At 35.8% G+C, this 17,750-nt stretch overlaps 1 protein-coding gene across 1 annotated transcript in view; it reads right to left on the reverse strand.

Annotated features, from left to right (window-relative positions):
- Positions 1–17,750, reverse strand: part of Tim23 (translocase of inner mitochondrial membrane 23) — a 136,843-nt gene that overhangs the window by 48,582 nt on the left and 70,511 nt on the right. Inside the window, exons 3-5 of the mRNA XM_090409233.1 lie at positions 16,584–16,677; positions 8,270–8,357; positions 4,184–4,242 (exon numbers count right to left, since the gene is read on the reverse strand). Of these exons, the coding sequence (XP_090265359.1) occupies positions 4,184–4,242; positions 8,270–8,357; positions 16,584–16,677 (241 nt within the window). The remainder of the gene's footprint in view (positions 1–4,183; positions 4,243–8,269; positions 8,358–16,583; positions 16,678–17,750) is intronic.

Genomic DNA, 17,750 nt, shown 5'->3' on the forward strand with positions numbered 1-17,750 from the left:
AGTATGGAGTAATTACTTTGAAAAACTGCTAAATGAAACAAGCAGTGATGACAGCACAGTGATAAAAAACACTGACCAGGCATGCAGTCAGGAATACATATCCATACTTGAAGTAGAAAAAGCCATCAAAGGCTTGAAATGTGGAAAGGCAGCAGGAGTAGATGATATTCGACCAGAAATGCTGAAGTATGGTGGTATAAGAGTCATACAGTGGCTGCACTGCATAGTTCAGAAAGCCTGGACAGAGGGACGAATTCCCGATGATTGGAGTAGAGCTCTCATAGTACCCATATATAAAAAGGGAAATAAAACTGAATGTGAGAATTACAGAGGTATTTCCCTACTGAGTGTTCCTGGCAAGATCTATGCAAGTATACTTGAGAAACGGTTGAGAAGAATTGTGGAAGAAAAGCTTGGTGAAGAACAAGCTGGATTCAGGCCAAATAGAGGCTGTCAGGATCAGATCTTCACTTTACGACAAATAGTCGAGAAAGCATGGGAATATAACAAAGATCTGTATTTAAGTTTTGTCGATTTGGAAAAGGCATATGACAAGGTGCCAAGAGAGAAGCTATTCAATACGCTGCAGTTATATGGTGTCAATGGGGCATTATATCAAGCAATACTTAGTCTTTATTTGAGTTGTGAGTCAGCAGTTAGAATTGAAGGAAGTACAGGAAGATGGTTTAATGTTAAATCTGGTGTGAGACAAGGATGTACATTATCCCCTCTGTTATTCATTATCTATATGGATCACATTATGAAGGAATGTGGTATTAAACCTGATATCAAAATTGGAGATGTTAATGTCAGCTCTTTGCTTTATGCGGATGATGTTATACTTCTAAATAAATCCGCTACAAGTCTGCAAGATTCTCTGACTAAATTGAATAGCTGTTGTAATAGATATGGTATGAAGGTCAGCAATAAAAAGACAAAGACAATGAAAATAGGCAGAATCATTGAAAATATTAACTGTGTTGTGAATGGAGAACCTGTGGAACAAGTAAAACATTTCAGCTACTTAGGCACAATTTTTACTGAAGATGGTAAACTAAATATAGAAATAGACAACAGAATCAGCAAAGCTGGTATCGTGGGAAGTCAATTGAATAAATTCATATGGAATAAGAAAGAAATTAGTCGGAACACTAAATTAGCTGTATACAAGACTGTGTTCAAACCAATTTTAACTTATGGATCTGAGAGCTGGGTCAGAAGTAAAACACTTGACCAAAGACTAGAGACCGCAGATATGAGAGTCCTGAGAAAGATTAGAGGCGTGAACAGATGGCATCAATGGCAATATCATGTTAAAAATGAGGATATTAGGAAAGAACTTGACATTGTCAGCATCCAGGAATGCGTTAGCAGAGCTAATCTCAGATGGTATGGTCACTTAAATAGAATGGGAGAGGAAAGATTAGCAAAACAAGTGTTCTCTGCCAGGTTGGCAGGAAAACGACCCAGAGGAAGACCAAGATATAGGTGGATTGATACGGTACAAAGTGCCTTAGACGATAGAAATATAAGATCTGATAATGTTGGAGTCTTGACAAGTAACAGACTGATTTGGAGGAAAATTGTAGATAGGAAGTTAGTAATGATGTAATTTTTTCATGTAGTACTGTCATATCCTGTACACCCCTTGAGGGTACATGACAGGAATTTGATGATGATGATGATGATGATGATGATAAAAATGAGTATCCCATTTGAAAATAAAAATGTGCACTAAAGTTTTGAAAAGAATCAATCTCAGATATGGACTGTAGACTTAAATATACAAATATTACTGACAGAAAAAAAAAATTGAAGAAATTTGAACAAGAAACAAACTTTAGAGACTGTCGGTACAGACGAAGGCCTTTGGTTGGAAAGACCCAGATTCAATTCCTATCTATGACATGAGAAACCTTTATCTGGTCTTTCAACTAAAGAAGTTAGCTGGTCTCATACAGAGGTGGAGAATTTTTTCTTCTGGAAACTAAGGCTTTCCATCGCTCAGAACAGGCAAACTGGTCCCGTGAACACATTTATCTACAGACATAAAAATACCTTCCCCCACCAATGTCAGGCTCTGCGACAAGTCAGTTGGGATCGCGTGTAAAGTTGCATCATGTAAAAAGGCTGACCCCAAATAGATGGGATAAGGCACAAGAAGAAGAGAGGATATAATATCATAAAGGTGCAAATAATTCTAAGCTTTCTGAGTAGCCTGAAACTGAAGAAAGGAATTGAAGAAGGGTAATTCTGGATATCTTGAGCAATTGCAAAAATTTGGAATGGGGTAACAAATGATGAAAAAGTACTGGAAAATATCCATAAGATATTTTCCAGCACTTTGAGGACATCTCAAATATTAAGGTAAAAACAATCAGAAATGTGAAATGTAAAAAGGCATCTGGAGAAATAATATTAACATGACACGTTGAATTATCTAGAAAGCACTCCTGAATTTACATATATATATATATATATAAATTATATTTATATAAAAAATACTAAATTGAGAATTAGAGATGAATTTCTGTACTGAGTGTTCAAGAAAATTGTAATAAAAACTGGTGAAAAATAAGCTGGACTTAGAACAAATTTGGAATTGCCAGGACCAGATTCTTACTTTACCACCATAGGAATATAATGAGGATCTCTGCTTAAGCTTGATCATAGAAAAAGTAGATAAGATACTAACCCATTTAAATCATTAAATCTATACACAGTTTATACATAAATTGCACACAAGTGAGAACTGAAGGATATACAGGAAGACAGCCTGATGTTAAATCAAGTGCAAAAAGCAGGGCTGGATGCTATTATTTATAATAATGTGAAATCATATTAAGGAAATTAATATTAAACATAGAATTCAAATAAGATATTTAAGCTCAATTCTTTACTTTATACAGATGATAATATGCTTTAAATAAATCTGATGCAAGTCTTCAAAGCAGATGGTCGATATTATCAATTTGGAATGAAAATCAGTAATGGGGAAAAAAAAGAAAAAGGTGCATTCTCGGTAGTGAACACGATGAAAAGCCAAGTGAATAAATTTATACTGAACAAGATGAAAATTAGTCAAAAGACAAGGGAGATTGATCAATTCAATTTTAAAAGATGAATCAAAGCTGGATGAGAAATAAAACAATCCAAGACTGGAGATCACTAATACGAGAGTCTTCAGAAAAATCAAGAGTGATCAAATTGTTAAATTGGAGACCTAAGAATTAAAGTAAACAACCGGAAAAGTTTTTTTTTTTAATGTAACTCCCACTCATAAAAATGTACTAATGTACTGTAAACTTACAGTACATTAGTAGTGGGAGTGGGTGTAAGGATTTTTTTTTTTTTTTTTTTTTTTTTTTTTTAAATTTTATTAATTTCATGTATTTTTTTTTATCTGGTCTGGAAACTTTGCCTCTAGAGACCAAAAATGAAGCCTTTTCAAGCCACTTCAAGTTTTTCAAATAAGTGGGGTAGTGGTCTCTCATCTATCACCAAAGACAATCACATCCATACCCATGGCAGGTAATAAGAAATTTAGTTTAACCCTTTATCCAAGTGTAAGCAAATAGTTTGAGCCTGAAGTATCTTCAGGACTGAGGCAACTCGTGGTAAGGTGGACCAAGCTCTCATCACTCCTTGTCTCAGTATCTCCCATAATACAAAGCACATTTCCTTGCAGATATGTATAATGCTATGCATTAAGGGAAGGGCCACTACCCAGACTGGTTTCGACCTTTATTGAGGTCTTGTCAGTGGGAGCCAGACCCTGAAGTGGTGATACTAAGGCAGAAGCAATGGAGAAGTCATATTTACCTATACGAGTTGCCAAAAGGTGTACCATCTTATTATTAAATTACTCTGGATTTAAAGAAAGATGTTGGAAGTTTTTTCCCACTTGGTTTGACTATAAAAAATTTTAATCCTTTATCCAAGTGTAAGCACACAAAGTTTGCGCCTGAAGAAAAAACTTCCAAAAACCCATGGCAGGATTCTAACTCGCAGTCTGTTGCTTGGAGAGCAGACACTACTTGGACATCCAGACTGGCCTGACATCTTAATTGTGTTAGATTAGCATAACTTGTAACAAAAGATGAAAATGGTATGAAGCAATGAACTTGCAATTTCCTTATAATACTAATGGCAATTTAAAATGCAATACAGAAATATCGCTTACCAATAACACCCAAAGTATTAGCTGTTGCTGCACTTCTTTTGGTAATATAATTTAACATCCTGGAAAAATAAAAAATAAAACACACTGCAAATTTATTTTTTTCAAAATGATAATTCAAGAACAAGTGTAACAGAAACCAAAGTAAACTATGAGAATGATTCTGGAGTCAAACATAAAGTACATTTTATATACATTAGTACTGGTTACAGTACTAATCCTAATGCAACAAGCTTGCTATAACATCCTCTATTGTTATAATACTTAAGACTAATCTGTTCCTCAGATCCACAAGAGTTTGGGCTGAATGGATATCATTATTGTTATCCAAACAATAGGCCACAAACATTTAATTCTCTGTAGTGGATGTTCTTGAATGTTATTTGGAAACAGATAACCTTCAGTCCGCTTACTGAAAGCTTAAAATGAGCTTGGAAAAAAGTTTGGTTACCATGGTGGTTACCAGATGGTCACTCTTCCAAGTAACCAGTGGACCCAACACTGCTAACTTCAGTGAGTGGAAGAGGACCAATGCATTCAGTATTCTGGCTGCTGACAAAAAAAAGTTTGAATACTATCCATGACTAATTTAGCCAGCTTTTCTCTCTTTCCATATACATTTAAACAGTCTTTTTCTTGCCATACCAGTCTTGTTTATTCTATTATCTTTCCAACCTAATATCTTATTCACTAAAAATTGCATCTAAGCTAAAATGTTTTACTTTTTCACTACTAGGAATGTATTTTTTTTTTTTTTCAAACTTTCTATATGCAAAAAAAAATTTTTTTTTATTCCTTATTTTCATACTTAATTTAACACAGCAGTTATTTAATTTAGGTTAAAGTACTGAAAAAGAGAGCCAAAAGGCTTAGGTTAAAGTGTGTGTTAAGTTTTTATATTCCATTATAAGCAGTATATATCCTTTTCGGCTGATTTATTTTCTTTTATAGTGGTTCATTGAAATGTACCCATTATGAAGCAAAAAAAAATTCCTGTGAAACGTTACAAGAGAAAATAACCAAATCCAACAAAAAAAAAAATACATTGCTACTTCTAGTAGAAGGTCTTTTTTGCTTGGTTATACTATAAATTAAAGATTGCAAGAAATTATATTCTTGGTTTCATCCTTTATCCAAGTGACTTCACACACAAATAAAGTGTTCGAGTGTGAAGTCACTTCATGACTGGGCTATTTGTATATAGAGTCTAATGACTTCACATCAATTACCTTAATATCCCATAATACAATGCACATATCCTTATGAACATGTTATAATGTGTGCTAAGGCAAATGATATCAAGTCATTAGCCTTTATATACAAGTAGCCCAGTCATGAAGTGACTTCATGTACAAACTTTGCTTACATTTCGATAAAGGATGAAACCAAGAATATAATTTCTTCGCGTCTTTAATTTATAGTATAACTGAGTGAAAACACTTTCAACATCTATTTCTAATCCAGAGTATTTCAGTAATAAGGTGTGACACCTTTTGGCTACTTGTATATGGAAATATTACCTCTGCATATTAGAACCTTGATATCACTTCTAGGTCTGGCTCCCACTGAGGAAACCTCAATAAAGATTGAAAACAGTCTGAATAGTGATCCTTCCCATAAGCACAGCATTATACATGTTCGTAAGGATATGTGTGTTGCATTATGGGATACTAAGGCAACTGATGTGAAGTCAGCCTCTATATACAAATATCACTTCTAGGTCTGGCTCCCACTGAGGAAACCTCAATAAAGATTGAAAACAGTCTGAATAGTGGTCTTTCCCATAAGCACAGCATTATACATGTTCGTAAGGATGTGTGTTGCATTATGGGATACTAAGGCAACTGATGTGAAGTCATTAGCCTCTATATACAAATAGCCCATTTGTGGAGTGACTTCATATGCAAACTTTTACTGCTTACACTTGGATAAAAAATGAAATCCAGAATATAATTTCTTGGAATTTTTAATTTTATTATATTTTAATTCTTAGCTGATATCACTTAAATTATAATCTGTAAATTTTTTTCTAATTTTATGTTTTTTTTAATCTAAAAAATCCATCCAATTTATTTGCAAATTATCAGCAAGTTTGCTTTCAGTAAATATATCACTTAATTTTTCTCTAAGTTTTTAAATCCGAAATTAAACATCTTAATGTTTTGTTCTTCCACGTCAATTGTTATATTTACTTCTTGCATAATTTAGTTCCTATTATCACTTTAACAAGACATTACTCAAAGGATGTGTACATATTCAAAGAATATATGTTAAAATTCCATTCAAATCACACTGAGTTTCTACACTTAAATTAAAAGACAGTGTTTCAATTGCTTTTTTCATCCCAGGTAAATGATTTGCAAATGGCTTTATGGCATTTACTCTCAGAGACCAATGCATATGCCTGAAAACTGTGCAAAGAACTGTTAATCGTGTTTTAAAACTTCCAATCTTTGGGTGCTTGTATGTTTCTTGCATTGTTCCAAAAAATTTAATTGCCAAGATTTGGCAGTGTGAAGGCCACAAAGATTTAATGAATGGCAGGAGCATGGAGACCAGACTGGGAAACAATTATTTTTCAAGATAAAGCTCTAAGTACCTTTATATGCATCACTCATATTGCTGCCATTATCATATCCTTGGCCATAAGAATCGGTTATTGGAATTTTGCATTTTTCAATAGTATTTAATATTAAATTTGCAATAATTTCTCCTGTCTTTTTATTGAATAGAAAATATTACTTAAGTCAAAATGTGCACTATATATTAATTAGAATAACTTTTAATTGAAATTTTCAGTATTTCAGTACAGTTAAACAGTCATCATCAGGGAACATGAACAAACTGATACGTGCATGCAGGTACTGCATAAGGCACGTATGATTGAAGCAGAATAACAAAAGCAAGTCTAAAGTCCTAAACAGTGATCCCTAGCTGGGGATCACTGTTTAGGACTAAGGGGTGTTCTTGGTTGTTGGACTGAAGTTCTACAGAAAAGTGCTTCTTAGATAAGTCTCATACAACCAAATTTGTTTAAGTTTTGTTAAGGCTGTGGCAGATTCTAAGAAAAGTCTTTCATAATTAAATTCGCATTTTTAAATTAAGTGGACATCCATATACATGTATTATGAAGAGGTGAAGAGTAAATTTTTGCCTTACCTGCAAGTAATCTAATCAATTAGTTTTTGTCTACCATCCCTAATACATCAGTACTATGGATGGTAGATGGAAGTTTATTCTTACACAGTTTGGAAACCCTATCCAAAGACCAAACATACAACATTTTCAAGCCACTTTAGACCTCCAATAAGTAGGATGGTGGCAGTCTCCCATATAACAATGAAATTCATCTCTGTGGATGTTTGTGATTGTGTTTTGGTGACAAAACAAAATCACAAACATCCATGACCACAGTGGGATTTGAATCTGTAGCGAGTTGGAGCAAGTATGTTACCCACTCAGTCATCTGCCACTGCTCATCATCAGGTTTGATAATGGCTTTGTTAAGGTCCTGTGGTAAGGAAAAACTAAAAATATGCAATAGCATAGTGCAATTAATGATATGTATCTAACAACTGGATCTCTTTCAACTTTGTAAATCATATATTGCAACACATCACTAAAATCACACTAAATACCATTGATACTATAGGCACTGTCTGCATGATATTATCAAACCCAAACCAAACAGTTTTTTTTTTTGCATTTTTTTTTTAAACCTGAATCCAAAAACCTTGCAGAGCTGTGACATAATAGTGCTGCAGGTGAGTTTAAAGTTACATAATCCTCTGACAAGTGGTGGAGGTCTCATGCTAGGTGATGAAATTTATCTCAACACCTAATGGCATTTAAAATATGCATGTCCATAGCAGAACACAAACCTACAACCTGTTGAATAAAGAGCAGTGATACTATCCAACCAGGCTGGAAGAAAACCTGTTTCTTATTTGCCTATAACTAGCTCTTACTGTTCAGTATATCTGGAGTATAGGATAATTGAAATATTTTTAAGAATACAGGATGCATTTCATAGCAAAATAACACCACCAGCAGGGGAGGGGAAGTAAATAATAAGATAAATAAACTTACTGTGTTCTCCGAATACTTCCCTTATGGCCAGCTATTTCAGTTTCTTTCCATCCATTATAAAAACCATGCATTCCTCCTATAAGAGCACCTGTGAAAAATGAATTTCTTTTACACTAAGAACTAAATACAGGGTAGCCATAAAATAACTTTCCCTCTTTTGGAGGCATCTGTAGCTAAAACCAATAAACAGAATGAGACCAAATTTTATATTGAGACTTTTGAAGGCATGGGGAGATGATTTCCGCAAAAAAAATTTAGTACCAAAAGTTGCTGATAGGGGAAATTTTGGCGCTGGCTGAGCCGAAAACAAGCGGATAATTACATTAAAGGCAGATAAAATAGAATAATAAGATTTCGAAGGGTTTAAGCGACAGCCACGTCACTCATTCCAGCTGGATATGTGGCGCATTACAATGATAATGAAAATAATAATAATTAAACTAAAACAACTTGCAAGAGACACAGAAATTAATGTAGTGATTGAACTCGCCGGAAATAATGTTTTATTTATCAGAATCAGGCTCCCCTGGACCACATATATGATTTTCAATGTGCTGTCTCTTCCTGCACTGCTTCCCATCCTCTGCCAGGTCTAACTCCTTGTGATCCAGTTTCTTCAAACTTCTTAATCATAGCTCTCAGTGCTACAGCTGACATTAGACCTGTACATAGGTTATGAAGCCTCCTAAATTCCCGAAGGGCTGCTACAGCATTGCACTGTTTAAGGTAAAACAACTTAACAAGTAAAGCATGATAAGGCAAGGTAGGACACATATTGAGCACAATTCATCAGTCATTCGAATAACTGCCTGAATCTTCCCAATCCCTTTTTAAGTGGAATTGGTGGTGCAGCTGTCACATATGCACAGTAAAATTTGCATAATCCTTTTTACCTGCGTTTACTGCAAATATTTGACTGCTTTCGGCTCTGCCAGTGCCAAAAATTACCCTATCAGTGACTTTTGGTACTAAATCTTTTTTTTTTTCGTGGAAATCATCTCACTATGCCTTCAAAAGTCTCAATATAAAATTTGGTCTCATTCTGTTTATTGGTTTTAGCTACAGATGCCTCCAAAGAGGGAAAGTTATTTTATGGCCACCCTGTGCTACAAAGTTTTAATAATAAATATTTTCCCTAAACCACATCAGTTTTATCACAAAAACAATAGAAAGTTATAAAGCATACTAAAAAAGAAATTATCTTATGATTGCTTATACCCAAACCTAACTCAATGCTGATCAAATGACTAAATGAGGTTATAAATTTATATAATTCTAAAATGTTCTAATAATTTGGAAATAGGTTTGTACTTACTACTTTTATAAATAGCATTTTTAAAATATGCCATTCTGAAAGCACAGAATAGCTCGTTTTTAATCACAAATTTCATGGAATATCCTTCCTTCTACTTGACCACCAATTTACATGCTACACATTCCCTAAAGCACTCAACGTTACAGTTCATTTCAAAGGTATTATATTGAGGAGATCAAGACTTGGGACTCTGCAGGCGAGTCAAGTTTTCCTTTAAACTATATTGCAATACAAATGATAGTGCATTGTTATGTTGAAAGAGATAGGACTGTTCTGTAAAACTGAAATAATCCAGAAATGGTACATATGAGGGGGGGGGGGGGGTAAACACCTAGAACAAAAATGACATTAAAGCAACTGATATAACCAAAAAATAAGATATTTCAAAACACTTTAATCCCCATGTTTCATCAAATTGTAATAATTTGTTCTTTTTCTTTTAGGATATATAAGAACACATGCCAGAGGTTTTGAAGAAATTCAAAGACAGAGGTGCAGGTCATCATCAAGCTTTTCATACTGCAAGAAAAGCCCACAACTAAGATTCATCAAACTTTGTGTGAGACATTAGGGAACCTAGCCCCAGCATATCCAACAGTTGCTAGATGGGTGGCCAAGTTTAAAACTGGGCATCCTGAGACAACAGATGTTCCCAGGTCAGGAAGCCCTTCCACAGTGATCACACCTGAAAATTGATGCAGTGCATGCCATGATCCTTGATGATAGATGAATACCAGCCAAAAACATTGCAAAGACTCTGGGGATATCCAGGGAATGAGTTGCATCATTATCCGGCAGCATCTGGAGATGCAGAAGCTCTCAGCAAAGTGGGTTCCCAAATGTTTGAATGCTGACCAAAAGAGAGAACACGTGCTGTCATCTCAAAGGATTTTAGGTCATTTTGAGAAATCAAGTGCAAATTTTTTGACTCATATTGAGACTGTTGATGAAACATGGCTTCATCACTATGAGCCAGAGACCAAACAACAGTCAATGGAGTGGAGACAAAAAAAGGTTCTCTATGGCCAAAGATGTTCCGATCCCGAAAGTCAGCAGGGAAGGTTCTTGAAATTGTCTTTTGGAATATGAATGGTGTAATCCTTGCCAAGTATCTCAAAAATGGTGAAACTGTTAAGGCAGCAGTTTATTCAACAGCTCTGAAGGAAAAATGCCATGGGGAAAGTGAGCAGAGGCACGTCCCTTTTGCAGGACAACACACCTGCTCACACTGCTCATTAAACCCAACAGACAATATACAACTTGGGCTCTCAATGTCTACCTCACCCACCCACCCTATTTGCCAGACCTGTCCCCATCTGACTATTTAAAGAAACACTTGAAAGGAGCAAAAGTTACACAGATGAGAAAGTCATATCTGCAGCTGAGGACTGGTGTGTGCAACAAGGGCAAGAATTTTTTCTCAGAGGACTGCAATTGATGCAGCAGAGTTGAAACAAGTCTATAACACTTTGTGGAAAATATATAGAATAATGTGTAAGTCACATGGTTCTACCTCAATTCCTTCATGGTGACTATCACAATTTTTCAGCACACTCTCATATCTGTTGGCCTTCACAATATGAATTAGTGGAAAGGTTAAACAAAAATGCTGCTCAGGTCAATCAATGAGCATTTCATTTCAGAAGTTAAATGCTCTGTTTCAAGGGTACAATGAAAGTTGTAGACAGCACTAATATTTGCAAGGGTGATAAATTTTCATCTAAAAGAACTGAAAACTAGGAAAAGATACTTTCATCAAAACAACAGATAGAACAGGAGAGATAAAGTAACACAGTGAATGGATAATTCAGATCTAGAGGGGAAAAAATAGTAATATTTAGTAAATTTTCTTGACTGCTAAATGTGGCTATGCTCATGGCTGGAGAAAATCGAGTGAAGAATTCACAAGCCCAATTTCATAAGATTTTCAATGAATTCTATAATGTAAATGGTGCAGGGTGATTTGTAATGATGCTTATAGAATTATAGATATTTAGAAATTCAGGCAACATGCAGATGTTGTGGAACAGTGATCATGATTTGTTTCCTGAGGTTGATATTACTTTCCAAGATGGCAATGCACTGAGCAAAAGCTGTGACAGTAAATCCCAATTTTCACTTCATGAAAATAAAACAGCTCTGAGTCAACACAGTCATCTGATTTAAATGTGAAGAAAATCTGTACTAAATAGTATTAATGCAGTTTCATTGCATCAATTTTAGCAGCAATATACAAGGTAGGTTTGAAAAGTTTCCAGCCTGACATAAAATTCGTGCCAATTTTAAAACACTGTGCGTGACAGATAGCACCATCTATGAGGAGGTTAACATACTATTTTCAACTCTCTACCAGCATCATTCAGTTGGAGGCACTTGTTTAACTAACACATGGCACGCTAAGTAGCTGAATGCCAAAAATTGAGTACCACACCATAAAGGAGAACAAAGTTTTTCACCAAAGAAGGACTTTCTTCAAGTGCTATCAAACAGCAATGAAGGTGTTCATCATTATTATTATTCCCTCTCCTTTCGTGTATTAGGCCCTAGTGGCCCATTACGTTTGTATTAGACATAGCCTATTATGATCTGAAACCGCGAATGCTTTGAGGATAAGGTGGTTAGCCCTATGTCTGTAGATGCATGTGGTCATGGGGCCAGTTTGCCTGTTCTGAGGGATGAAAAACCAGTTTCTAGGAGAAAAAATTCCCTACCTCCGTATGAGACTGGCTAACTCACCTTTAGTTGAAAGAGACCAGGTAAAGGACCATGAATGGGAATCGAATCCAGAACTTTCCAAACAAAGGGCTTCGTCTATACTGACTGAGCTATGGGAGCTTATTATTATTATCATTATTATAACTAAGATGAGAAGCCAAACGGCTATTTTTTCTGGCGAGGTTGATAAGTAAAGGGGATAAAAATCCCTTATTGTTTTTCAGCCTGTATGCGAAATTAAGATCGAAAACTACAATCTAAACGTTTCATGCCGACGGATCCAAGCGTAAGTGACCACTTGGTAGTGCCACACCAAGGCAACTCGATGCAAAGGTGGAGTAAGCTCCCTCACTATCCTTGATATTTTCTCATAATGTAAAAACATACAGCTCCTAGGAGTTGTAGAACTGCTTTACATTATGAGGAGAGGTCACTACCCAGACCGGTTTCAACCTTTTTTGAGCCTTGGTGTGGCACTACCAAGTGGTCACTTACGCTTGGATCCGCCGACAGTTCGTCGGCATGAAACGTTTAGATCGTAGTTTTGCATACTGGCTGAAAAACAATAAGGGATTTTTATCCCCTTTACTTATCAACCTTGCCAGAAAAAATAACCGTTTGGCTTCTCATCTTAGTTATAATATGTTATAATATAATATAGTGGCACACCTTTCTGGCATTCGTATAGCGAAGATATGTAAGTTCTTTTCACTTAAACCTTGATATTATCTAGGTCTAGCTACTCACTGATGAGACCTCAAAAAAGGTTGAAATCAGTCTGGGTAGTGACCTCTCCTCATAATGTAAAGCAGTTCTACAACTCCTAGGAGCTGTGTGTTTTTACATTATGAGAAAATATCAAGGATAGTGAGGGAGCTTGCTCCACCTCTGCATCGAGTTGCCTTGGTGTGGCACTACCAAGTGGTCACTTACGCTTGGATCCGCCGACAGTTCGTCGGCATGAAACTATGATTTAGATCGTAGTTTTCGATCTTAGTTTCGCATACAGGCTGAAAAACAATAAGGGATTTTTATCCCCTTTACTAATTATTATCATTATTAAAAGAGACCAACAGGGAGTCAGGAACTCATCGAAGGAAACTATTTGCAACAGCTGTAATATCTGTTCTTGAATTCATTCATTCATGCTACTTGCACACACAACATCCAATGCCAATCCATTCCAATCATGCACCACTCCACAGCAGAAAAATTTACTCCTCATACCCTTTGTGACAACATTCGTTCTCATCTTCCAAGGATAACCTCGCACCCTTTCCCAAAGTTTGTAAGTCTTAATAATACCACCCCCTTTTCAAATGTTTGCCAGTGTCTGCAGCCTACAAATTCTCAATCTGTCCTCATAATCGGTATTCCACAATCCTGATATAATTTTTAACACTCTCTCCACTGTATCAGAATCATCATGGAAACCAAGAGACCAAACCTGTGCACAATAGTCAAAGTGAGGTCTTATCAAGGCCTTGTAGAGAAACAAAACGACTTCCTTATCTTCACATGTCAAGATTCATTTCAGCATTGGAATTATTCTATGAGTTGTATTTTTTTTGCTATATGACTCTTGAACTTCCTGTCTACTGAAACTCAAGATCCCTAGTCTCATCAGTTTCTTCTAGCATAACCCTACCAATATAAATGACATTAGATATCTAATCATACCAAAGTGAATGACTTTACATTTACTGACATCCATTTTCCCATGCCCACAATTCCAGCCTATTCAAATCATTCTGCAAGTACTGCCTATCAGCAGCATTCCCAATTACCCTACCTATCTTTGCACCATCAGCAAATAGCTATATGTCACTTATCAAATACTTCCCAATATCATTAATGTACAGATTGAATAACAGTGGACCAAGCAGTGATCCTTGTGGTACACCATTGGTTACCTTAAATCTTGCAGACTCACATCCCCTGTATACGACTTTTTGATATCTGTCAGTAAGCCAGCCTCTCATCCATGTTAATATTGTATCCCCAAACCCATATTCTCCAATTTATGCAACAGTCTACCATGTTGTATTCTGTCAAAAGCCTTAGCAAAATCCAAAAATATCATGGTGTATCCATTCCCCTTGTCTAGTTCAATAGTAACATTGCTATAGAATGTGAACAAGATGCTAAAATCTTTCCTTAGTAAACTCATATTGTTGATTGCAAAGTAGAAATTCACTATCAACCCATTTCTGAATGTGAGCCCTAACCAATTTTTCCAAAATCTTCACCACCACTCTTGAGAGACTAATTGGTCAAAAGCTGAATACATTGGTCTTTGTGCCACCCTGTGCAATGGAATTACCATATATTCTTTCCATTCCTGTGGAATCTTCCCTATTCTGAGACTCACATTAAAACAGCCTGGACAAAGGAATAGGCAGTTTAGCTGAAAACACTATTTTAGCACACATGCTGATATCCCATCAGTCCCTACTGCTGAATTCTTATTCAGTTGTGCAACAGCTTGAATACCTCATACACCTAAGTTTCTTCATCCAGTGAAGAGGTAGCAGTGGCTCAATGTTGCTTAAACAAGGCTGACAGCTTTTAACAAAATGGGCACTCATTAGTCAAACAACCTCTTCTGCATCTGTTACCCTCACGCCATCTGCATTTCATCATTCATTCTTTCCTTTACTCGCAGCATATCGATAGAATTCTTGTGGGTTGTCTTAACACACAGAGCCAGTTTCTTTTTATATTCAGACTTTGCCTTCCGTACAACAGCTGTGACTATTCTAGCTTCATGCTTATAATTTTCGTAACGGACATCACTGTCGATATTCTTCCCATCCAGCAACCGATCCCATTCTACTGAACTATCTTCTTGTGCTCATCTTTTCTATTTGATGATGCATTTCTTCATCACTAGCAACTGATACACTAGGTTTGTAACAACATCCCACTAAATAATTGATCTTGTTAGATTCCACCTCACACCAGATGGCTTCAAACTCACTGCTATATGAAATACTGTTAGTTGTAATACTACAATCATAGATCTCAGCTTTAGATTCAAGTCATCCAATATCATTAGCAGCATGCTCCCTCCTCTCTATCCTTCCTAAAAATACTGTACCCTTTACGATACCAGTTATGTCTGATTCTGATAGTCAGGTCTCTCTGAGGCCCAACATATTGATTGGTTTATGGGGAAGCTTCTCTTTCATATTCCACCATGAAGGAATGGGCTAAACAGTTTCACCTAGAAAAAGAGAGCATCAAAGATGATCCTCATGATGGTTGGCCTGTGGAAGTGATGACTGAGGAAAATGTATCTGTTGGTGAGAAGGAACTGCCCAATGACTGAAGCTCAAAGAAATCTCAGCAAGGTTGGAGTGTTCTATAACAACTATCTTTTGCATCATTCATGAGAAACTTCACATGATGAAGGTCAGTGCAATGTGAGTGCTGTGACTTCTCTCTTGAATTCAGAAGGAGCATTGTATGACCTGTTCTCAAAAGTTTTTAGGACTTTGCCGAGGGGATTGGAGAGAAGTACTGGAATCCATTGTCACTGGGGATGAAACCATGGTCCTTTATTATGATCCTCTTTCCAAAAAGGAATCCATGAAATGGCACAAACCAGGCAAAGCACTGCCGAGAAAAGCCAAGGTCACTCAGTCCGCAAAGATCATGGCAACAATCTTTTAGAATTGCCAGGGAATTCTCTTGATTGATTTCAAGGAAAGGAATACCACTGTGAATACAAAATATTATGCTTCACTCCTACGCAAACTGCTCAACACCATAAAGGAGAAGAGACGAAGAATGCTAAGTCATGGTGTCTACCTGCTTCACGACAATGCTCCAGTCCATATGGCTATTGTTGCAAAGGTTGCAATGAAGGACTATGACTTCCAGGAGATTGAACACCCAGCCTAGAGTCTAGATCTAGCACCAAGTGACTATTACCTCTTCTTGAAACTGAAGAAAGACCTTCGAGGAAGAAAATTTGCAGATGACAATTAGGTGAAAGATGCAGTTTTAGACCATTTTGCAGACAAAAGGACAGACTATATTTTCAAGGGCACAGAAATGTTAATTCAAAGATGTGAAAAGTGTGTTGAACTAAAGGGAGATTATGTTGAAAAGTGGCATATTTATTTTCTTTCTCTCACCTCTAAAAGTAAGTCAGGCTGGAAACTTATAGAACTACCCTTGTACAATAATTAAAAGGCTGACTGACCAACCATGAAACTGAGCATGTCTAACCAGAGGATGTGATTATATATATATATATATATATATTATAAAATTTACCTGTCATTACTGCTCCACCAATCTGAGAAAATGCCAGTTCAAACCTTCCCCTCTGTCTAGAAGCTCCTTCTGGAAATATCCACTCTGGTCCTCCCTGAATAGTAAAAATTTAACCATGTTATATTTGCTTAGCCATTTATATATATAAAAAGAATATTTCTGTATTTGATTTTCTATAATTTCTTTCCCCTCTCTCTCTCCAAGACAAAAGATAAGGTTAAATCACAAATATCAACGAAAATTATGATCATGATCAAAATAAATATAGTAGTTTTTACTTTTTATTTTTGACTGAATTCATCATTTTTTCATGGTAAAGCTGAATCTCAGTATAGCAAACTTGTAGGCCTACAGCAATAGGTTTGTGACCATAATAAATTTCTTTTAAAATAGAACTGTACCTAGAAGTCATGAGGAAACTAGGTAAATATGCTACTATTGGGATATGAAATAGATATGTGTGTGTAACTATATATAAAATGAGAGAGAGAGAGATTGTTCTTTATCCACTTTAGTCTACCCCAAACAGTCCTTCCCCAGTCAACGTATTCACCACACACCTGCACATCATTCCTCAGAGAAATATGGTTTATTAAATGCCTACTATCAAGAGTCCATATTATATGTTCTTCACTGCATCAGTGATGGTTTAAGATACTTAAAATGAAATATTTGTATAAATGGGTAAAATTAATGAAACATCTTTCCAAATGTTTAAGTGCATATTTTGTTTCATTATTGCAGTCAGATTATTCAAATTTGGTGTATTTCGTATATGCTTTTTTATTTAATCTCTGAATTTAAAATCTATAATCCAGTTTTAACAAATGAGCTTCCAAAACTTGTTCAATCTTATTTATTCACCTGATTATCCAAAATTTTAAAAGTGTGCTTTTCTCGCACATTTAAGAATTAATACAGGCAAACAATAGTTTGAATAAGACAGGGATAGCTTATGCTTTGAAGATTTTGTACTAGGTATCATGAATCTGAAAGTTTTCACTACTGTTGTAAATAAATCAAGGCAATGTTTATTAAACACCAAAAGGTGGCAAGATATTCTGGAGGCTGTTGAAGCAGCTTGGAAAAGGAGGTCAGAGTGCTGTAAAATTAGAGATGATAAATGTGACATCAAAACTGGCAAAAAAAATATCCTCGATGTAAGGA

This window comes from Typopeltis vanoorti, chromosome 19 (genome assembly GCF_054136105.1).
Source record: "Typopeltis vanoorti isolate ZY-2024b chromosome 19, IOZ_Tvanoo_1.0, whole genome shotgun sequence".
NCBI classification, from domain to species: Eukaryota; Metazoa; Arthropoda; class Arachnida; order Uropygi; family Thelyphonidae; genus Typopeltis; species Typopeltis vanoorti.